The 23923-nt window shown below is 42.2% G+C and overlaps 1 protein-coding gene across 1 annotated transcript; it reads right to left on the bottom strand.

Annotated features, from left to right (window-relative positions):
- Nucleotides 1–901: 901 nt before the first annotated feature.
- On the bottom strand, nt 902–8167 carry LOC131998680 (transmembrane and coiled-coil domain-containing protein 5B-like). Its single transcript, XM_059371164.1, has 11 exons — nt 8133–8167; nt 7032–7181; nt 6610–6727; nt 6253–6303; nt 5465–5533; nt 4424–4480; nt 3873–3932; nt 3248–3312; nt 2551–2626; nt 2221–2264; nt 902–1111 (listed from the first exon to the last, which is right to left on the bottom strand). Exons 1-11 carry the CDS (start codon nt 8165–8167, stop codon nt 913–915), a joined length of 924 nt encoding a protein of 307 aa, XP_059227147.1. The 3' UTR covers nt 902–912.
- Nucleotides 8168–23923: the final 15756 nt, after the last annotated feature.

The raw sequence follows: 23923 nt of genomic DNA, 5'->3' as shown, positions 1-23923 counted from the left end.
AAAACCTGTGTTAGGGAGGGTCTCGAAAGGACAAAAGGTCATCAGAAAGCGAGAACCTAAGGAATGTGTAGGAGGAAGGAGATGCCAAAGGTGCAAGGAGCATTTGGAAGAAGGCAAGTGAAGCTATCTCAGGTCCGGAGGGATCAGAGGAGACATTATGGGGGAGATGGCATTTGAATTAGGATTTAAAAAATAGGAATGATAATTAGGTGCAAAATCGTGTTTTGCTGATCTTATGCACTATATTTTATATGTCACTTGAATTTTAGGGTAATTTTCTTCTCCGTTGAGAATGTACTATGTACATTAAACCATCTGTGTACATTTAAAAAAAAAGGTTAACTTTTTAGGACATCCACTCCAATAATACATAGTGAAATATAAAATTATATATATATATATAAATATATAAAATTATATTAAAAATATATAAATATATAAAATAATATAAAAATATAAATAATATAACAATTAAAAACTTCAGGAAGGACTGAAAGCAAGCCTTATATCCACTTCATGATTTCTCAACTGAATAGCTTTATATCTACCCCAGAGGAAGTGGAGAATGTTACAAATGAAGACGGGATTTTTTCTCTACTCTTTCTTCAGTATGGAGCAGAGAAAGGAAGTCCTGGGGGAAGCCTTCTCAAGACAGGTAGAAATTGTGAATGTCTAATGAGGCCCCAGGAATCAGACCAAATCACAGACCAACACAGTGAACACTGGTCAAACATAGTCTTTATTTAAAAGAGAGCCACTGCAAAGGGAAAGCAAGGGACTAGAATGAAATGAAGAGGGCATATGTCCAAGTCAAGGCTTCTACTTCCTTCTTGACCCATCCCCGACTCAGGGCTACAGCCATGTCCCCCTTCTTCACTGGGGGCCATGTGGAGCCCCCCACGTTACTTCAGACTAATGCGGTAGAATGTCTTCCACCTCTAGGGTGAGGAGGGGAAATAAGACCTTCCTCAGCCTCTTCAAGGTGTCCCTGCTCATTACCATGGGCAGGGTATCCACAAGAAGGTCTGGGTTTACGTACTGCAGGTGGAAAAGCACATAGCCCAGCAGCCTAATGAAGATCATGATCATGAAGACAAGACACCTGAAATGTCTACAAAGAGACATTCTTGGTTAGCATGGGGGACAGGGACAGACCAGGATCCAGCTGTAGGAGGGGAAGCTCACACTCATAAATAACTGAATTGCTTTCTTCAGACAAAACTGATAAGGGGATAGAGACCCAAAGGATGAGGGTAGGGGATACATGATAGCAGAAGAAGATGGATGTAGTGGTTAGGAATTGTACATGGCTCTCCTGACATATAAGCCCTCTGAAAGAATAGATGTCCATATAGAAAAAAAGTTGGAGTTGCCAAAGGAGATTTTTCCAGGTACTACATACGAGGCAGGCCTTTGGGGGGCTGCCAGAAAATGTTCAGGACTGTCACACCTATGAGTCTGATGACCAATGGTCTTCTTCTGGTCTAGTATAGCAAGGAGTTCTAGAATTTGAAATAAGATCGGGACATCTCTGACATGAACATCCAGGCAAAACCATTAGGATAGGTTTTTTCTAAACATCAAGTGTCAAAAGAGACCAAGTTAAACAATAAAGTGTGTGGGTGTGTAGGCGTGGGTTTGTTTTCTAGTGTGCTCCCAAGAAAACTTCACACTGAAATCTGGTCTAAGGCCTTCAGTCATTAATAATATTGAAATGTCATAAATTGAAGCTCTCCATTCAAGTGCTACATGGAGCATTTCAGAGTTAGTCCCCTTGTTGAAAAAATTAAGACAGAAAAGGCATAGAGAGTTTAGGTGATTTTTGTTTTCTAGAGTGTTACAGCCTACTATAAAAGAACTGAGAAAATTAATGAGCCCTGAACCATCTCCACAGCAAAGAAGATAGCAGAGATGATTAGGTTCAGGATCTGAAAAATAGAAATGGGTCATACCAAGAACCATAAGAATGGAAATGCAAAGTAAAATGCAACCTGCAGCTTTCATCTTGAAGAAAGAGCTACTTTTTCCAACCACCAAGTTCCACATAACTCTGGTGTTGAGGAAAAGAAGGAAAGAAGTGTTGGGAGAAATCTAGGGCTGCCTGATATTTTCTGGCTCATGGGTGTATTCATCCTTATTCCTTGTGCCCTTACGAAGTCACTCGCTCCTACAGAGTGAACGTGGTCCACACTGGGTAAAAACCAAGATTCTACCACTTACCTGTACCAAAAGATTCTCTTCTGTTTCTTAATGATGGTCTTCTCCTATGGGAAATGAGAAAAAGCCACAGTTGTGCCTGTCCATGTGGTCAAAGAGAGGCAATGTAGCAGGGGAGCCAGGAGCCACCCAGGAGTCAGGAGTCTGGCTACCTGGGTTTCAATCCTGACTCTGCCACTTCCTAGTGGCCATAGTGTGGAACAAGGTACTGAACTTCATTAGGTCCTAATTCTAGGTTTATTACAACGGGGAGGAGGATGTGGAGAGAAGGAGAGAGAACCCAGGGGTGAAAGGGAGAAAGGAAAACTCCAGTGTGGGACAAGGAAGACTTACCATGTTGCTTTGGATGGTTTCTACCAGAATTGACCCAGGTTTCACTATTTGCGAAGAGTCGTTCTGGGCTTTGAATCTGGGTGAAAAAATCAGATCTCAGAATGATATAACATAATCTGAGGGCTGATGAAAGGTGCTTTTCTAAGTCATGCAACATCGATGATTTATTTTTCAGATTCTTGATAGCATTCACTGTTCAACATTCAAAACTCATAACTGTTCAAAATACAGAGATATCAGGAAAATGTGGTCCATTCTCAAGGGAAAAGAGAGTCAGTGAAGAAAAATCCTGACATCAACCTGATACTGAGTTGAAACTACAGAAATTCTCACACGTGTGTGGTCACCTGACTTATAAAACAAGGCACCACTGAAAAATGCACGTTCTCTTAAATAAACGGCACTGGGTCAATAGGCTCTCCACACAGAAAACCATGATCTTGATCTTTACCTCACACCATAGATGAAACACATTCCAGATGAATGCAAATCTAAGTGTAAACAGTAACACAATAAAAAAAATTGTAGGAGAAAGCATGAGAGAATAGTTTTATCACTTAGAGAAAGGACTATCAAAAAACAAAAATCAAAAACCCCAGAAAAAAACAAAAACCAGTCTGAGAAGCACTGCACCCTCCCAAGATGGCTGAGAGACTGTCACTGCCCTCAATCACGGACATCATTTTTCCAAACTTACACTTCTTTTTCAAGAAGCAGCACCTCTTTTTCTTTCTCCATCTTTCTCAGAATTTCCTGGTATTTCTTCCCATGGAAACAACAATAAAGAATTGTTATAATGAAGAATTTCCCCATATTTTCATTACGATATCATTGATGATTCTCCTTAAGACTAACCCTAATACTCCAAATGGTGCATGCATGAGTGTGCACACATGAGTAGGGAAATGTTCTAATAAAATTGGGAGACAGTGGACTAGATGGATATATATGCAAAGAAAAAGACTTCTTGCTTTGGATTCTGCTTGAATTCAAATCCTAGCTCTGATGCTTGCTGTTGCTTTCCCGGAGCACATTCCCTAACTCCCCTAAACCCCAGTGCCCTCTTGATTTATAACAATAGCATCCCCATAGTTTTACTGGACAAATTAATGTAGAAACATAATGCATGTGGAGAGCTTAAAAGTACCATACATGCCATCACCTGGCACAAGGTAAATCCTTAACATACATCTGTTTTGTTGTTGCTGCCATATAAAAGTCATTTTCCCCAATGGCAGATTTTAGCCTAACGAGAAACCAAGGAACCTATGGCTTTGGAGAAATTCTGCCTCTTCTCTGAATTGCCCCTACAGGTAAAATACCTTTATGTAGTGGGCCTGGTCCTTACAGAGCTGGTGCAAAGATTGGTAGTCACTTTCCATCTAAAAAGAAGAGAAAATTAACAAGTCTCACCAGAACCAAGCCTGGGCTACTCCTGGGGACCCTAACTGGTGCATTGGACATTTGGCTGGTTACCTAGCAACTTCTGATTTTAAAGGGAAACAAGTATATCGCAAAGCAGTGATCTCGTCATTCATAGGCACGGTATAATTTTGAGGCCAACTAAATTGTTTGCCTCGGTTGTCATTTGCTTGTCAGGTGAAACATCAGGAGAGGTGATCGGGGCACTTAGGTTTGGGATTCAGCAACAGTATTTTGAATATTAAGGGTAAAAGCGTGTTTAAGAAATGGTAAAACCAGTACCTGGAATATAAGTTTTCATACTCCCTTCACCTGCATGTGAATCAGAAACTCCTCTGCCAGATGTTCTGCTCCCCCCTCCCATGCCTTCAGCAGTCCTGTTTCTAAGACTTTGGGGTGGTCTCCCATTTACATCCTGGACAGACCCTCAGTGAGGAGACACTGCCTCTACCTGGAGCAGTTCCTTCTCTTCCCTTGTGCAGGATTCTATTGACTTTTGTAGTCTCCCCTGGAAGACAGCAGAAAGTTAATAGCATTCTTTTGTGGAAGGCAAATGGGTAATGATCACCCTCTCTCCAGACCAGTAGAGAACATGATAAAAATGGCTATCATGTATTGAGGGACTGAGGACATGTTTTCACCCTCGGGTGGGCACTCTCATTAACCCTACCTGATAGATGAGGAAACAGAGGCAAGAAGTTAAGCGTTTAAGTTCTTTAAAAGTCACATGGTGGCAGAGCTGACATTCAAGCCTCGGTCATCTGACTGCCTTTCCTCTGAGCCTTACCATCCTCTTTCTTCTAGCCTAGCTGACCAAAGCTCACAGGCCTCTTTCTCCCTCTTCTCTCCCTGAGGGTGCACTCACATAAATCTGTACAACGTTTCCCAGCAGGGTTTCTGTACTCTATGGGGCATCCAGTTCATTCATTGATTCAACAAATACTGAGCATCTACTATTGCCAGGCACTGTTCCAGGTACTTGGGGAAATAGGAGTGATCAACATAGACAAAATCTCTCGCCCTCATTGGATCTACCTTCTCATAGAAGAAAAAGATAAACTGCATTTTAAAAATAGAACTATTTTTGGACTAGAAGCCATGGGTTTGAAAAATGAGGTAAGCTTATTGACACATCTCTGTGTAATTATGGAAGTTTGTATTCACATCCTACCTGAATATCCACATTGTGTCATTCAGACACAAGCTTCTTGGTGGGTCCTGATGTGCCTTCAGCATGTGTGTTCTAGTGACTGATGGCTGATGAGGTCTGGGGCAATCCCCTCTACTTTGATGACATTGAAGTGACCTCTGCGGTTACTTGACTTGTCATGTTATGAATGCCCCACAGGCCATGAGGTAAAGGAGACATTGGCTCTCCTCTGAGAAGCACACAGATATACCTCACCTGGGAGAGTCCTTGAAAGCAGTTCCCCCTGAACTTAGACTTGACACACATCTCTCAGAAAATCTCTAGTTTTGCTCTTCTACTCACCTTCAGTTCTGCCAACATTGGCTTCAGGGTTTCTTTATTGAGGTCATCCTTCTTATGTCTCCTTGAAATCTGAAATCCCCCAAACCGTGAACTGAGTGAGGCACAGAGACATAAAAAGCTACGATCGTGGCAGAATTTGGGGTTGCAGGGCTATGGAATGGTGGTGGTTAATGAACTTAGATCCCAGGTATAAACTTGATAGAAAAGTGTGCTCATGGGAGTTGCCTGACTCTGGGCTGGCATGGCCTCCCATAGGCCATGAAAACAACTGCCCAGGGAGCAAGGAGGAAGGCACAGAACGGCTGGGGCAGGAAGAGAAAAATCTTTTCTCCCATAGTCAGTCCCTTAGCTCTCTCAGTAGATCTGTAATCCCAGGAAACAAATGGGGTGTTCATCCTAATAGACGCTGTGAGTGGCAGAGGGGACGGAGCACATCTGTTTAGCCAGTTGCTCCTTTTTGGGTCTTTCTTTTTAAAAATATTTTTCTTATTTTTAAATATTTTATTTATTTATTTGAGAGAGAAAGAGAGAGAGAGAGAAGGAGAACAAGTAGGGGGAGAGACAGACAGAAGGAGAGGGAGAAGCAGGTTCCCCACACAGCAGGGAGCCTGATGTGGGGCTCAATCCCAGGACCCTAAAATCATGACCCGAGCCGAAGGCAAATGCCTAACCGACTGAGCCACCCAGGCACCCCCTTCTTAGGTCTTTCTGACTAGAGGGTTCTGGAGTTCAGATGACTTTGTCAAGATTCCTAAGAAATGAGCCTTCAGCAAAGATGGCTCCCTTACCCTCTTCTGAAGCTCCACCACATTCCTGCTCAGAATCTTGTTACTTTTTTCCTGTGGAAAAGAAGTAAAGGAGGATACAACTGCTCTGCTTCTGTACTTTCCCTCTCCCTGGGTCTCTAAAATATGGTCTGCAGATAAGTGTGCTGAGGGAGAGAAGGACACTCTGGCCCCACACAGAGGAAATGGGAAGGGAGCCCAGGCACGGGGCCCTCACGACAAGTGCTTCTCTCTCGAGCACTCTTAACTGATTTCTCTAGACATAGCAAGGACCATGGATGATGATCCCCAGGGAATGAGAGAGCAGCAGGAGACCGAAGCCAAATGCATCACACAGTCCTTTTCTAGGTACCTTCTTACCAACTTGACTGTCTCTGATTCCAGGTTCCTCAAGGTCTCCTCCTCCTCAGGTTTGATATGGTTCAACTCCTCCCTCTCGCTGGCTTGTCCTAGTGACAGGACAATCTCTCCTTCCAGACTGAAAAATACAGACACCAGATGTGGATTAGTCATAAGGAAGCTGCCAGTGCCTCAGCTAAGGAAGCCAAGGTCTTGGGGGGCCAGACTGAGTCCCAAATGCATTGGCAATACAACGTCAGCTTCATGGAAATTTAATGCTGAAATCTATACGTAAAGCCTCTGGGGGCATCACAGTTCATGCTTCAGAATTCCATACACCAAGATTTATCAACAAAAAAGGAAATCTTCCTCCCACCTTCTCTTTATTCCAAAGGGCATTCTGTTGAGGAGAAGCCCTTCCCTCACCAACTGCAAAGACTGACCTTTGAATAGCTTCTTCCTTCTCTTGAATTTTTCTGAGAAGAACTTGATTTGCCTCATCCAGTCTCTGCAGGTCCTTTTCAAGGTCTGAGTTCAGGTAGTCAAGGTTTTGTTTTGTGACTTCTAATTTCGGTATGTCCATCATCTCCTGCCTACAGGAAAATCATCTTTCTTACTGAGCTCAGGACAGGAAAACAGGGGAGCCTTAAGAAGATTTTCACTGGTAATCTCATTCATTCCCCCATCTTCTGTTGTTACTATGTCTAAGCAACCCTGTTATAATTTGCCATGATAAATTGATTTCTGTAGTGTTTCACATGGAATAAATTCCTGGAGTCAAGTCACATTTTAAAAAAAATTTTTTAAAGATTTTCTTACCTATTTATTTGAGATGTAGAGAGAGAGTAATCTAAAGAGCAGGAACAGGGGAGCAGAGGGAGACAAGCAGACTCTCTGCTGTGCAGGGAGCCTAATGCAGGACTTGATCCCAGGACCCTGGGATGACAACCTGAGCTGAAGGCAGCCGCTTGACTGATATTGAGCTAGCCAGGCGCTCCTCAAATCACATTTTAATTTTAAATATTATAAATGGAACCCATTAAAACACAAACCTTTTATAAAGCAGAAATTTTTTTTTTCATAAGAACAATTATGCTCCAAGTTACTATTTTATTTATTTTTTTTAATTTTAGGGAGTATATAGAACCCAAGCTACAGCTATGAAGCATTTCAAGATCTGCCAGGGTGACGGGATATCTCCAGTCCCTTCTGTTACAGTCTCCTGAGGAGTTTATGCTGCGCGTTTTCTACGCTAGTCAAGTAGGTCTAGCGGTTGGATGGGGGCCAGGGGAGGGAGTGGATCTTTTCTCCAAATAAGACTGACTTGCTTTTTGAGGTCTTAGCTATTTCTGAAAACCCCACCATGCTTGGTATGAGGAAGTTCAAAGATCTGAAACTAGGGTCTTTTCTCTGCAGGAAGGGTCCCAGGACATAGGGAGATAATGTCCTGGTCCTGCATCATGGAGGTTCTCTTCGCTATGGATTGGGGCAGAACATTCACATAGCAGCTCCTCTACTGAACTTTATCATCCTCATTTTCTTACACATTATCCAGTGGGTCCCGTCCAGCTCCTTCCATTGTGGTTTCCTAAAATGTTAACACACACGTTTATTATTGAAACGCCGCCCCTAATGTCCAACATAGTAACATTGCCCTACACTGACCCAGGAGGGAGCAGGCAAAAGTTTGACCAGGAAAGACAGAGCCGAGAAGAGACCCATGCCTCCCAAACCCTTCTGCTTTCCAGCATCAACTGCAGTGTTTTGCTAAATTCCAGTAATCCATATTGTGTTTTAACTTAAAATTGTGTAAGTGAATCCCACTGGAGTACAAAAGTCTTGTTTTCACACTTTGGCTACCTTTCCCATTCCTGGGCTGCCATTTGTCTGGTCACAGGTGATACACTAAGGGCACTCAATTTTATATCTATTGGCAAATGCCCTGAGAGTTCATTTCTAACCCACATCTCCAGGGAAACTTAGGGGAAAAAAAAAGTAATAGAGAAGAGCCAGAGGGTCCCATAAAGCTGGCTGCCTGATTTCTAAATCTGTTGCCATCAGTGTTCTAACAAGCTCTAGATGACACAGGCTGAGTCGATTCTAAAATAGCAGCAAAAACAGCGGGGTGGAGAGCAGGATACAACTACCAGCAGGAAAAAACAAATGTTGGGCTCCCAGGGACGTGTCTCCTAATCACTGCCCCAAAACTGAAGTTCAGAACTGAAACTAATCTAAGAAATGTAGAGTTCCATTCATGTTTCAGCTTCTCTCCTTTCATGTTTCAGCTTCTCTCCTTTTTCTCTTTCCTCTAAAGCTTTTTGGCTTTCCCTTTTTAATTCCTTCTCACACCTCCTTCCCCTTTCATCACTCCCCTGCATTTTTCCTATTCTCTTTACACACAAGGCATCCCAGTTTTTGATGATGGCCTCTGAACTCACCCTTCTCTTCCCAGCTGAGATTTCTTCAGTTCCCACTGAGATTTCCAACCGATTGTCAGAACTTTCAGAAAACGTTATCTCCTTGCTTACTGAGTTCTCCACATAACACCAGACCTGTCCCCTCTGGTGGGGCGGGGCAGCATGTCACAGTGGGTAGGGGTGGGGGTTGGCAACAGCTCCACCTCATCCCTGTAGGCAGCATGGGAGCAGAGTTCAGAACTTCCGGGCAGTTTAAATCTCTTCCTACACAGCAGTAAGATCTATGGAACCCATTTCCGGACACTTCTGAGACGGCAGTCAGCTCTGTGGAGCACGTTTCTTCACGTCCGCAAGGCCCCAGGCCTAGTGGCAGTTGAGGTCACTCTCCTTTCTGTTCCTTCTTCGACTGTTTGTGGTACATGTGCAGGTTGTCGCACCCAAATCCAAATTATGCATTTCTCTTGAAGGCATCAGAGAGCTATGGGGCATGGCGGAGGAATGCTCGAGAGCAGGCCGAAGGAGTCAGAGATGTCTTATCTGTGGGCCAAGCACGTCCTTCTTCTCTCCAAGTTGGACTTTTGGAACTACAAAACTAACTCCTTTATTTCCCCAAACTGGCACTGCCAAGACATTGGGAGGGAAAGGTCTGATGTTTCAAAGATGGAGTGAATGGAAGGTGGAACAGGGAGTGTGAGGTCCTAAAACCCGATTCCACTGCCTCCTCCTTCAAAATTCCTCCTAATTTTCTGAGTTACTTAAGTTACTGGAGCACTAGATGGGACTTCACACACCAGTGTCACTCTGTTAAGCAGTTCTGGATTCCCTGATTGAGAAGATGAGGCATACACAGAACTGGAGAGATATCAGTCAAGGTGTGTACTTGGATTTCAGATCTGTCCTTTGCTGTCCCTTCTACTGAATTCATTCCTCCATGATGTCACTAGTGTGACCTTTCCCAGCAGAATTGTGCTAATCTCAAGTCCTTGGAAAGGCCTTACAGAACATCCCACTGTGTCTCCAAGAAAGTATCTCTCCCACACCATAATATCTGTTGAACTTGTAGCCATCCTTCTCAGCTCACTTCAAATGCTGCTGCTCCTACATCTTCCCAGATGCCATGCCTTCAATCCCAGCATAAGAATCCCCCAACCTCTGTTCTCCTCGTTTGGTATTTTATATTGTTTTTAGGACATGTGCACATACTTGTCTTTATTCTACAATCAGGCTAAAAACCCCTTGAGAGTGTATGCTTTCATCAAAGCCATTTTGATTTCCCTCCGCAGTTGAGGTCCAGGAGAATCATTTACATAGAATTAAATGGGAATGTTGCCCCCTGGAGTTGCTCAAGTGGGGTTGGGGGGGTTGTCTTTGAAAATGGGGAGCAGAAATAGGCTGGGTAGGGACAGACAGCACCTGACTGGCACTCCATTCTGGCATTTCAGAGTTGGGTTACCTTGGGCAAGTTACTTGATCTCTCTGAGCTCAAGTCTTCTGACCTGTGAGATGGGCATTATTCCTACTTCACAAACTTGTGGTGGAGATGAAATGAAATAATATATGTGAAGCTCTTAACACAGTGTGGCACATGGACACACTGAATTCTCATCCATTCTGCAACATAACACATGCTCTACTTTTCTTACCTTCGCACATGGCGTTATGCTGAATGTTTTTACACGAAACCAATGAATAAATGACTCCTGCCACTCCCTTTATCTAGAACAGGTGTTCTCCTCCCTTTCCTCCTTACACCTGAGAGACTCTCCCCTGTGCACCCGATTAGTACAGTGCCGTTAGCAGCCCAGCAGCCATAGCAGAATTCTCAACAGAGATTTACTACCCTCCAGAGACGGGTCCACAGCCATCCGGGATGCAGTGTGAAAGCTTCTGCCCCAAGTCCCAGAGCAGCAGCTGCCTCTGCTTGAGAATCACCAATGAAGAACATATCCTCTGCACCAACCTGCCTCTCTCTTTTCCGTGAAGACATTGCACAAGTTCACCCTCTCCACGAACTCTTCCAAAATTTACCTTTCTTAGCTTATTGCCCCAGGTAGACAATGTGCACTTTGAAATGACCATGTTTTCCTCTTTTCTTTGACACTAAGAAGCAAAAACACCACATCTGAAGCTCCAGTCGTGACCATACAGACATTGTGATCTGTGTAGCTTTCCCTTGGTCCTATTCATTTTTCATGTGGTTCTGATTGTTAACTTATTTTTGTTAATATTTTGTATTAAATAGATAGTTCCAGGTGACACAGCTATAGGTAAGTGTAAATACGGACATAGAGTTATAAATAATAGCAAATAGATAAAGATCTGAGAGGGGTAGTGTGTTCAGGTGTCACGGGTAAGAACATTGGCTGTGGAATCAGACCACATTGACTTTGAAGACCTGCCCCAGCCCTTCCCAAAGGTGAGATCTTGGACAAGTTCTTCAACCCCTTGCACTTGAGGTTTCTCGTTAGTAAACTGTACTTGGATCATTCTATGGCATATAAGGTACTTTGAAAATGCATCCCATAGATACAAACTTTTTTTCTCCCGTACTCCTTAATAAAAACTTGGACAACTAGGGACCATGCGTTCTTTTTCCTTGGTCTATCTCCGTGCAGTGTATAATCTGTGGATATGAAACCCTCACTGCGAGTACATACTGAAATACTTTCTTTCTTCATATAGTTCCATTCATGTCATCCTAGCAAATAGGAAGAATGATATCCAGGCACGGGCACGAGGGTGGCTCAGTCCATTAAGCGTCTGCCTTTGGCTCAGGTCATGATCCCAGGCCCACACTGGGCTCCTTGATCAACAGGGAGCCTGCTTCTCCCTCTTTCTCTGTGACCTCCTCCCCCACGCTGGGCTCCCTCTCTCTCTCTCTCACTCTCTCTGTCAAATAAATTTTTAAAAACTCTAAAAAAAAAAATGGTATATTTGTACCAAGATATCAAAGACTTTTTGACTCCTCTGTTTTTAAAAAATCAGTCTAAACAATAGCTGGTTAGATTTCCCGTTGCTCTCCCTGCACCTAGCACTTACACTGGTGATGACTCACTAGGGAGCTCAGAGCTACAGCAGCTTAGGAAAACAAAGATTTGATGGCTCCTATTTACTGTTTTGAGTTCTGATTTTTATTCTCAACAGCTTGGTTTTATTGAGAGCAGCTCCTGTTTTGTTCCAGGACCCTGAGGCCATAGAGGAGGCCTGTGCTCATTTGCATGGTTGCAGAATTCAGTTTTAACCTTTTTGTTAGAAATCCCCCAAGTCAGAAGGGTTTGTGTCATTATGCTATTTTAGTTCTCTACAAATATCACATCATGGCAAGACAAATTGTTGCAGTGTCAGGAATTAACTTTTCTGATTAAGGAGAATTACTTTTCAGTAAGTGGATTGTATACCTGGAAGAAGATAAAAAATTTGATTTAATATGGTTTTGAAGACCTTAATATTCCCTGCTTTCCATACAAATATTTTAAAATGTTCATCTTTTGAGTTTTAGAAGAGATACATTATTTTGCATTTTCTATAACTTTTCATAACACGAATACTAAGTTGTCAATCAAAACTAAGAATAAAGGGGCGCCTGGGTGGCTCAGTGGGTTAAGCTGCTGCCTTCGGCTCAGGTCATGATCTCAGGGTCCTGGGATCGAGTCCCGCATCAGGCTCTCTGCTCAGCAGGGAGCCTGCTTCCCTCACTCTCTCTGCCTGCCTCTCCATCTACTTGTGATTTCTCTCTGTCAAATAAATACATAAAATCTTTAAAAAAAAAACTAAGAATAAAATAAATATTTCCTATATCCATAAGAGGGAGTTGTTTAGAAGGTAACAATGGAACTGTACAATTGGTTATCAAAGTTTATAATACCAGGATGGAAATAGAATGAATGGCATCAGCACCAAAAAAGAAAAAATATCCTGTCCAACTCATCATGATAAAAAAAAATTTCTCCTGATACTCTTAATATCTGGAAGGGATCTACCTGCTAAGAATTCCTAGATTATTTTTAGGACACTGGGTCACTTAAAAAATAATGACAACAGTAGATTCCTAAAAGCTCTAAAATCTGGCTTCTACTCTGTAATGCAACCTATAATAGAGTGTTTGGAAAATTTTGCTGGTGTCCTGCCTTTCCTATTAGGTGGATTCATTGAAAAAATGAAAAATTCATTTAGACAATTTCTGGTAATATTTTATGTTCAGCAACAAGACCTTCTTAACAACAAAATAATTTCTGTGTAAGCAATAGCTTCTTTGCTGTCAGTGGGATGTAAACTGACACAATAACCATGGAAAACAATTTAGAGCAATCATCTTCTTTGGCCAAACCATTTTTGGAAAACTGTAAATGGCAAAACAGAACATGCCCCTGCTCTACTCCAGAGGAAAGGCAGCCAGGCTTGGGTTCTTGATGTCTGAGGTCCCTGTTCCTCCAGAGGATGTACAGGAGGTAGAGTTCACAGTTCTCAGCTGAAAGAAAGAGGAAGAGGTCTTCCACAAAAGGCAATCTCCAAATAGACATTTTCCCTTAGTCCCAATCTAGTGCAAGCCTGTTGAAACTCTAGATTTGCCATGATGGCTTTAAACAGAAGTAGGAAGGAGCCCATTTCCAGTGAGGGGGGACTTGGTTCTGAAGCTTAAAATTTGCAGACTGCCAGTGTGAGGGCTCCTAGGGTTGACCCATAACGTGTTAGTAATTTTTAGTTGTCAGCAACTTTAAAACAGGAGATTTGGGGTGAAAGTCTTGAATTTCAGTTCCTCTTAAAAGATCCAATATAATAGCATTGGATCCATATTTGGACAAAATATTCACTCCCCAGTCAGCGCTGTCCCCATCAGTCCCTATTGGATTACACTCAGGTTGTTCATTAAATTCATCCAGCTCTGAAGGCATGTGCAACACCTGACTTGTGAATTCTGTGGGGGGTATAAAAATATGGTCCTTCTGCTTCTAGTTTTCCTGCTAGAAGACGGGCAGGAGGCCAAAGTAAAGCCCACGGAGGCAGGGCACTAAGTCACATGGTTCCCGGAAGCTGCAGTGAAGGCCCTTGGGGCCAGCAGCAGGGATCTGGCAGGGAGGGGCTGGGGTCAGTAGGAGTGGCTGCTCCTCAGGCCTCACAGCAGCCTGTAGGGAGAGAATATCAGTAGGATAAGGACCAAAGGGGAATACTTCCTGCTTTTTTCTGGATAACAGAAGCTCAAGGTCCTGGTATAACACGAGAAGGGGTGGATGACAAGGGGAGAAAGTGACAGAAATGAATGGATACTGGGCATCTCATTGCTCTTAAAGAGGAGAGCTCAGGAACAGATTTGACTTGATAAAGAAAAGGAGATATGATCTTTTTTGCATTTTGATTATGGTGAAACATTCATTCCTGCCTTTTATGGGGTGTTTTACAACTACCAGTTTTGATGGGAGTGAAAAAAAAAATTAACGTGTAAGTAAGTCCAGCCTCTTTCTCTCCTCCCATTCAAAACAGTGACTCTTGTGTTTGCTAATTTTTTTCTTTGCTGTTTCTCACCTCCCATTTCTTTCCCCATAACAGCCCCTGTCCTTGCCGGGGCCAGAGAAGAATCAGAAATGGGCTGGGGAAACAACTCAAGGATGGGGTAGCAGGAGGTGGGGAGGGGGGGCAAAACTGAGCTTCTTAACAAACAGCTGGGAGAGGGGAGAAGAGGAAAAGCGCCGGGGGGCGGGGGGGGGGGGGGACGGCAGGGAGGCAGTAGAACAGGTGGAGTCTGTTCAGCCCAGGGTGGAACCAAGGGTGAGCAAGAACATTGTGAAGGACAGAAGGGCAGAAAGGTAGCAAGCAGCAGGGGTTGCCTGTCATGAAATAAGTAGGACACCCATCATATTTAAAATTTTTAATGTGTATGACAGGATGAGATTGGAATTGTTACTGGGTAGCTAAAGGAGGTACTGTTTGAAATCTTTTCTGAACCTAATGCTGATACTGAGAGGGAAAAGGACAATGAGGATCTAGGACTCAGGGTTACTCGGTAGTAGGGACTCTAGAGGGAAGGGGGGTACTTCATTTAGGAGGGAGAGCCTTATCCAACTTTTTACCTTGGCAGATGGAGGAGTGGGTGGTGATGGAACTGACAAGACTTGGCCCAAGGCCTGAATCTGAGCAAGGATGCTCATTTCTATACTGTGGGCAGGGCTAGGAAACTGACCTTGTTGGGAAGGCAGTCAGATGAAGACAGGGAAACCATGCACTTGGTTGCTGTTGAGATCACTAAAAGGTCCTCACTATTTTAGGGAGGTTATTTGGTTAAACATTTTCCATTTATTTTCCTAACCTGACCATGCCTCACTGCTGATTGGTGTGGATTTATTTATTTGAGATAAAAACAAATGTTGATTTTTATGATTGCCATAATGTTGATCAAGCCACTCTAAGTTTTGGAATTCAAATATATTCAAATTAAACTCATTTAAATTCAACACATATTTGCATAATGCCTGTTGTTTCTATAGTATTTGAATTTTGCCAATGTGCCAACAGTGTTCTCTATAGCATTTTTCCTAGACCCAGGATCCCATCCAGGATCACACACTGAATTTAATTGTCATAGTCCTCTTTTGCATGAAACAATTCTGCCTTTTTTTGTCTTTCATAATATCAACATTCTGAAAAGTATAGACCAGTTGTTGCGTAGAATGTTCCTCGCAGTACATAATATACACTCTATATATAATCTTGCTAAGGGTAAGAAAGATACAGGGAGAGAATCTTAGTGCTCAAGGGACCTGCAAAATTATTCCTATGATGCTTAATTATAAAGATAAGTAAACTAGTCTACAAGCTAATTTAAAATTAATTTTAAATGAGTACTTCAGACATTACATTTTTTTAGGCAGTTGGAACATACAGAATGGTTTGGTGTGGGCTGAAGTGTATTCAAAAGCCTCCATGAAACAATCAGGAACCTGAAGTATGGTACAACTTGGATAGAGAGAACACAGGTTGTCAAGTACCTTATGAACAAGGTACCTCTGAGTGACAAATTAAATTTTCCAAAGATGACCATAATAATAGCTCTTTCTAGGATCTGGCCATCCCTTTGTCAAGTGAGGAGTCCAAGTCTCTCCTTTCTTGAATTTGGCTGAACTTGTGACTCCTTCCATAAATAGAATGCTGTGAAAGTGACACGGAGTGTCTTCCCAGGCTAGGTTAGAAAAGGCCACATGGTTTCTGCCTGGTTCCTTGGAATTCAGCCACCATGGTTTGAGGAAGCCGAAGCAGCCCATGGAAACGAATCAAAACATGGGGCCCATATGCCTGACTGAGCTCCTTGACAACAGCCACTACCAATTTTCCAGCTAGGTGAGCAAGAAATCTTGAACGTAAGTCCTTTGGCCTCCAGTGGAAGAGCCCCAGTTAACACTATATAAAACAGAATAGCTGTTTCCACTGGGCCCTACCCAAGTTGTAGATTTGTGTGGAAAAAAAAAATGTATGTATTGTAACTGTTTGAAGCATCTAAGTTTGGGATGTAGTTTGTGGTTACGTAGCTGTTGATAATCAGAATATTGTCTGTCAGTTGTCACATGAGAAAAAAGCAAGAAACTGGAGTGAGGGGCTAAGCATCCTTTTAGATACAAATCAAAAACTGTGTTCCTGTTCATGGATACTACAACTGAAAGGATCCCATCAAAAGAAGTTGAATGGAGGTCTCTTTACATATGCTGGATGGACCTCCTAAGCAAAGAAAGAGCAGTCACACCTGAAAGGTTCCAGCTTTAAGAAGTTCATTGAGGGCTCTAAGCATGGCCCCCAAAAGTTTTGCTGGATCATTCCTTCAACCTCCTACACTCCATCTGTGTTCTTCCCAGTAAAGACCATATCCCATCTTTGTCCTGCTCTCTGCTTTACAGTAAAAGTCTTCCAGCCCCTCCCTGCCTCACCTTAAGGGCTTAACTCCAGGTCATTAAAACCAGGACCTTTGAAAAATGAAGCAAGAGCTTCAACACTATAGACCCAAAGCCAACCAAAGCAGTCATAGCCATTTTGCTTAAAACCAGTCGAACTCCACAAGAGTCACTGCATGGGGAAACCAGATCCTGGATCTATCTCAGGAAAATAAGAGCTACTATATGATAAAGACTTCCCAAAGGTAGGTTAGGATTTTCTCCCATAGGTTAATAGTTGTCCCTTGACAGCCATAGAACAAGTCAATCTTTTCTAAAATTTGTTAGCAACTCTTTTTCCTTTTATCAAGTTCATCTAGGGTATAGTTGGAAGACTTAATTGCAACTGATAAGCTGTAATTAGGGTCCTATGGTTTCCCTAGAGTTTAGGACCAACAGCAATAGAATCTTATTCGAAATTTTAATTAATGTATTTCCATTACATTTTCATTTACTGGGGGGGAAACCAGAACAGTGATGAAAGGATTTTTATAAAAGTGAAAAAAGTTAGGTAAATTACATTTTTAAGCCTCATTACAATAGAAAAAACACTCTTATAACAAAATCTTACTCAGTTGGGTGAGTAAAAATGCTTCTCTAAATACTTTTTCTAAAATTGCTTTTCTTCTTCCTAGGTTTAAAACAAATTAAGACTCAAAAAGATATTCCAACTTCCAGTGAAATCAGTTCATCATGGACTGGGAAAAATATAATCTTGATTATAAAGGGCAAATGGAACAAAGATTACCATGGCCAAGAGACAACATTAATGTCTGATTACTCAAAGGAGGAAAAATATCTCCTACGATTGTGTCCATTATATTATAATAGACATTGCTGTACTAAAACATGTCTCCATCAATCTACCAAAAGAACTAAGATTCCACAAATAAAAATTCATTAATTTTCAATAAGCCTTTTTGCATTAGAATCAATCTGTTAAAATATTATTATTTCTGGAGAGAGTACTATATCACTTATGATCAGTTATTAAAGTTTTATCTTGGACATTTTGAAATAAAGAATTGTTGCCTTGGAAAGCTATAACTCCTTGATGTGAAAAGGAGTTTAATAGTTTTTCAGGAAAGCCAGTCTTTATGGGAGGAAATGGATGCATTAAGTTGAAGTTGAAGTGCAGTCTTCCATTATTTTTCAGGGTTGACCTTTATCTTTGCTAATAGAAGCAGAGTAAACTATTAGGATTTCTTAATAATTGCTGAGTTTAACATAATGAAAATTCACCCCCTCCATGTCTTGCCTCTCTATCAGAAAGTCCTTCTATACCTCTTTGTCTGGCAAACATCTAGTCTTATCTTAAGTTTAGCTTAAGATATCTTAAGTGAAGCTTTCTGTAACCCTCCAACCTCTAGAGCAATCAGTTATCCCATCTTTAATCTCACAGCATTTCGTATATACCTCCTTATAACTGTACATAAGCTCTTAGAATTTTGACAGTGCCTGAACAAGAAGGGTGTGTAAAGGTTAAGAGATGAAAGATTTGTCGCAACTCTAATTTCTGTGCAATGGGAGAATTCTTTACCAATTCAGATGCAACCCATATGTTATTTTTCCTACCGAGGCTTCAGGAATATTCAGAATAGGGACAGATAGAAAGCATCAGCAATATGCAAATTGAGAAACTATTCCTAGTTAATGAGTATATATATTGGCAAGAATTTTGCTAAACTTAACAAAGCAAATCTAAGAAATAAAATTGATGGGGACCCTATTACATAACATCTGACCTATATATTGGCAAATTGAAAGACAGAATCTCAGAAATTGGTGACAAGTGCCTTGATACAAGGAAATAGCTGGTTAAGGTCAGACTAGCATGGAGTAAGAATAGTTCTCACTAGAATCTGAGTGAGGAAAAAAAGACTCCAGATCTAAAGAGCAATAGTTTACTAATTTACTAATTTGTAGTAAGTATAGATTGAAAATTAATCCCCAAACACCATGATACAGCATTTTAACATTATCTATCTCTTTACTGATCAACTATTAAGCCATACTTAACCGAATGGTGAAGTATTTTCTTGTTCATCAGTGTGAATTCAGGCAGTCTCAATACTTACTTTTACAAAATTAATTTTACAGGAAGTAGAAATAGGGGCGCCTGGGTGACTCACTCAGTAAGCATCTGACTCTTGATTTTGGCTCAGGTCATGATCTCAGAGTTGTGAGACCGAGCCCTTCCTAGGGCTCCATGCTGGGTGTGGAGCCTGCTTAAAATTCTCTCTCTCTCTCCCCTTCCCTACATCCCTCCCCCTACTCTCTCTATCTAATAATAATAATAACAACAACAACAATAATAATAATCTCTCAAATATAGCCATGGATAGCTGAGTCAATTCAACCTATTTAAGATTGCAAAGTTAATCAACATTCTGGTACTCAGAATGAGTCCCCCAGGTAAAAATTTTTCCTTACAGAATTTTTTTCCTAACAAGGCATATTTCTGAGTGTGCTCTATACCTTCCAGGCATCCATTCTCCCTAATTTCATATTCTCAGTTATTAGTACCGTGACTAACATACAGTAGGCATTCAGTAAATATTTGTCATATGAGTAAGTGGAAAAGGGGTGGCCATAGTTCTGTTCAGTTAAATCCCTAAGGCAAAATATTTGAATTTTTTAATGGTGGGTACAAAATCTGTATTGCTGTTGATAATACGTGTTATAAGTAAAACTATTGGTACAAAAATGACTTCTCTTAAATGAGAGTGGGAGTACTTTGTGGGTTTCTTTTTGCCTTTTATTTTGCTTGTGTCTTCCCATCAGTCTGTGAACCAACAATTAATGGGAGTACTGTTTTCTTTCTTTCATTCATTCATTCTTTCTTTCTTTCTCTCTTAATCTCTTAATGGTGATTGGGTTTCTATAATTTTTGTAAATGTTCCTTGAGATGGATCTGTCAGCTAAATTCTGAAATCTATTTCCTTACTTCCAATTTAGCTTGAAATCCAGAAAATAGATGGTAATGAAGAGAAAGGACATGGATTTTCAGTTTGATCCAAAAGAACATTCTTTCCCAGAGATACATCAGGTCAAGTTGACACACCTTGTTTATAAAAATTATAATTCTGTATATCTAGACCCAAGTGAGCCATACCTTTTTCAAATCACATTCAGATTGATTTGAGTCAACATCTCAAAACTGGAATCTGAACGGGGGTTCATAGTGTCAGAGTTTAGTTAGGCTGCTCCAAACTGTGAAGTACCATCTTACCTCATGTAGCCTTCCAAAAACAGAAAAGTAGGTATTTCCTTCTGATAAAGACATATGCCAAAGTCATAATTACTACGCGAAACAGGGAAGATGGTAGAAAAATTATTTTAATTAACGCTTGGCAGATATGTGTGGTTACATATATTTTTGATTAAAGTGTTTGAAACTAGACTGAATATCCACAGTTAGTAGCTGTCACCACTTGTATTGACACATCAAGGTAAAATTGTGACTCTGGGATCAAGGAAAAGAAGTGAATAGGGACAGAAAAGAAAATACCTTTATTCATTGGTAAATTGAGTTGTGCACAGAAACCTCTCCTCAAATTAGAATAAGAGAAGTGGTTCATGTAAACATGATCACCTTAAAAAGGACTAAAATGCTAAATATCCCAGGTCTCTTCACCTTGGTTAAAATAGCCTCTTCAGGGCACCTGGGTGGCTCAGTTGGTTAACATCTGCCTTCAGCTCAGGTTATGATCCTGGGGTCCTGGATTGAGCCCTGCATCAGGCTCCCTTCTCAGCAGAGAGACTGCTCCTCCCTCTCCCTCTGCCTCCTACTCCCTTACTGCTCACCTTGCTGTGCTCTCTTGCTCTGTCAAATAAGTAGAGGAAATATATTTTTTTAAATAGCCTCTTTCATTTTTTTTAAAAAAAGGTCCCAGTCTCTACAACCGTATTTGTCATTCTGATGCAATGCTTTTTGGCAGTGATGGCCCTTAATAAAACATTTCTTTTTTTTAATAAATTTTTTTCAAGATTTTATTTATTTGACACAGAGAGAGAGGTCACAAGTAGGCAGAGAGGCAGGCAGAGAAGGGGAAGCAGTTTCCTGCTGAGCAAAGAGCCCGATGTGGGGCTCCATCCTAGGACCCTGAGATCATGACCTGAGCTGAAGGCAGAGGCTTTAACCCACTGAGCCACCCAGGCGCCCCTTAACAAAGCATTTGAGCTAGAACCCGAAGCATGCTAGCTTGTGGGAAGCCTAATTGGATTCAGTCCAAGAGGCAGGAGGGCCCAGAATTGGCCTGGTAGATGTAGATGGAACATCTACATCTTACCTATGCCATACCATCTGACCAGCAGAGAGAGGGCTGGGTTAGATTTGAATTATATCACTGGGTTCATTTAAACTCTTTTTATTACATGGAATGAAGGCTCCAATATGGAGTTAGGAAGACTAAGGTGAATCATAAGGATACACAGACATCAACCCTTGAAGATCTTGAGAATCTCCTTGCTTTTTACTCTCAGCTAGTGAGGTCTGGCTTTACTGAGCATACCTGTTTCATCAGACTGTTAGCCTATTTGTCAATGAAGAGATTGGTGCCATGGCGTAGGGCTAGCATAGGGATTAATGGATTAATGCAAGCACTGAAAGAAAGGTTGCATTGCTTCCATCCGTCCACTCTTACTCTCTCTTCAGTGTGCTTCCCTTTCTCAAAACCTCCCACACTCCTGCCATCGTCACTGTCAGCTGATGATTTGCCTCATCATTCAGTGTGAATCCAAAAGCAATCAGGCGAGAGTATCCACACACACCTCCCACCACCTCACCTCCAGTCATCAGCACTGGTGCCTCCCTTTCTGGTACCACGGACGTCTGTCTGCGTCCTCCCCTCTCTTCTACATGAGCATACTACCACACTAGGATTTTTCCTCATCCTTTCCCGGGTCATCATTTCTCTAAAGCATCATGCCCATCAGCATACAAACTGTGATTTACTCCTACCATGAAAAAGTAAAAAGGTCCTCTCTTGACTCCACATCCATCTTTGGCTACTACCCCGTTCATCTCTTTCCCTTTAGAGCAAAGCTTGCAGAAATAATTATTATGTTTTCCATTCCTCTTCTCCCTTACTACCTTTTTTGTTTTTTAAAGATTTTATTTATTTATTTGGCAGAGAATGAGGGAGGGAGAGAGAGAGAGCACAAGCAAGGGGAGCAACAGGCAGAGGGAGAAGGAGAAAAAGGCCCCCCATTGAGCAAGACCCTGGGATCATGACCTGAGCCAAGGGTGGACACTTAACCACTGAGCCACCAAGGCAACCCTCTCCCTTACTATCTTGAAACCATTCCCATCAAGCTTCCAGCCCCCCAGCTCCCCACCAAAGCATCTGTCCACAATTTTCTTGATGCAAAACCCTCTCCCGTGGCCTAGGTACTGTATCTGGCATGGTTGAGATCCCATCTTCCTGATGAAGTTTTAAACTCTAAGCGAGGTTCGGTGGGGTGAAGTCCAGAGCCAATGACCAAGAAAGAATTCTTGAGACATCTTTGGTGCAAAATGGTGATTTATGAAAGCTCGGGGACAGGACCGGGGGCAGAAAGAGCTGCTTGTACTGGGGTTGTGAGGGGTGACTGATTATACACTATGGGGTTGGGGGAGGTAAGGAAAAAAGGAGGGTTCGAAAGAAGACACGCAGGATAATGGAGGCCTTGCCATTTGTCAAGTTGAGGCTGTTTTTCCTTTTAATAAGGCATTAACAGTAAGATAGTTGAGAGCTTCCTGGAGGAATGTCACACTCCTGCTATCCCAGGTCCCTATCAAGGAGCTTTAGGTTTAGAAGAAATTTAACTTTATTTACATTTTCCTCTGCCTCAGCCTCCCTCAATTTTAGGGAGGGGAGGATGATGTTAGGCCTTTAGGGACTGAGTTATGGGTCTCTGGAAGTTAAGCTATTGATAAGAAAGCGTCTTCCTTGTGAATCACTAGGACATTTGTAAACTGAGGGAAACTCAGGTCTTGCAGGATCGTGATCTCTACAAGTTAACTATTCATTTTTCCTTTAGGGCAGCGGAGTGCCTGAGGAATGTCATACATGTTACAAGGGGGTGGGGGGAGTAGTGTAGGGTGCCAGCTTCTGCTTTGTCCTCAGCTAGTTTTTTATCCCTCATCACTCCTTCACCTTGGTGTTCCACTCCTGGGTTTGCTCTGCCTCGATGGGTTCTCACGCTCAGTTTCAAGTGCAGGATTTCCTTCATCTCCCAGATCTCTAAGTAGCAAAGTGACCCAGGGGTAGAGCTTGGGCCTTTTTCCTGCTCTCTCCCCTTTCTCCCTAGGTGACCTCTTTCCATCCCACATGCTGGCCCTTCTCCCAGGTATGCCGGCAGGACTGTTCTTTTCACTTCTGTAGCCAGTAGGCACCCCGGATTTCATACCTCCAAACTGAACCCCCAATCTTCATTACCTGCTTCTCCCGCAGTCTTCCTTGCCACAGGAAAGGGCGATTTTATCCTTCTGCTTGCTCTGTCAACCTTGACGCCTCTCTTTCTCTGAACCCCACTTCCAGTCTGTCAGCAAATCCTGACAGCTCTGTTTTTAAAACGGAGCTCAAACTTGCCAAGCACGCTTCACAATTTCCATTACTACTGCCTCGGTCGGAGCCGCCATTGTGTCTAACCTAGAGTCTGGCATTAGGTTCCCATCTGCCCCGGGCCCCTACTGCCTGAGCCAGAGGCATCTTTTTGAAGGAAAATCAGAATATGTCACTCCTTTACTTCCCATACCCAGTGGCTTCCCATTCACCACAGAGTAAAAACTGAAGTCATCCAGTGGCCTGTGAAAAAGGGTCCAAGGCGAACTGGCCCTGCCCTCTACCCATTAACCTCCAACCTCATCTCCAGCCCTCGTCCTTACTTCCACACTCCAGTCCAGCCATTGCGGCTGCTCAGGGCCTTGACACTTGCTCTTTCCTCCGCCCAGAATGCTCCCTCCACAGGGCTCTCTCCCTGACTCTCCTATGATATTTATTCAAATGTCCCCTCCTGCCA

The sequence above is a fragment of the Mustela nigripes genome, chromosome 13 (assembly GCF_022355385.1).
Source record: "Mustela nigripes isolate SB6536 chromosome 13, MUSNIG.SB6536, whole genome shotgun sequence".
NCBI classification, from domain to species: domain Eukaryota; kingdom Metazoa; phylum Chordata; class Mammalia; order Carnivora; family Mustelidae; genus Mustela; species Mustela nigripes.
This window is presented reverse-complemented; position numbering and strand designations above follow the sequence as displayed.

Bases quoted from the DNA above. Each gene is read 5' to 3' on its own strand.
- LOC131998680 (XM_059371164.1), bottom strand. From the start codon at position 8,167: ATGGAAGGAGCTGGACGGGACCCACTGGATAATGT. The intron at 6,728-7,031 runs GTCAGTCTTTGC...TGTATTTTTCAG, and splicing joins AAGGAAGAAGCTATTCAAAG to TCTGGAAGGAGAGATTGTCC. The intron at 6,304-6,609 runs GTAAGAAGGTAC...TCTTTTCCACAG, and splicing joins AATCAGAGACAGTCAAGTTG to GAAAAAAGTAACAAGATTCT.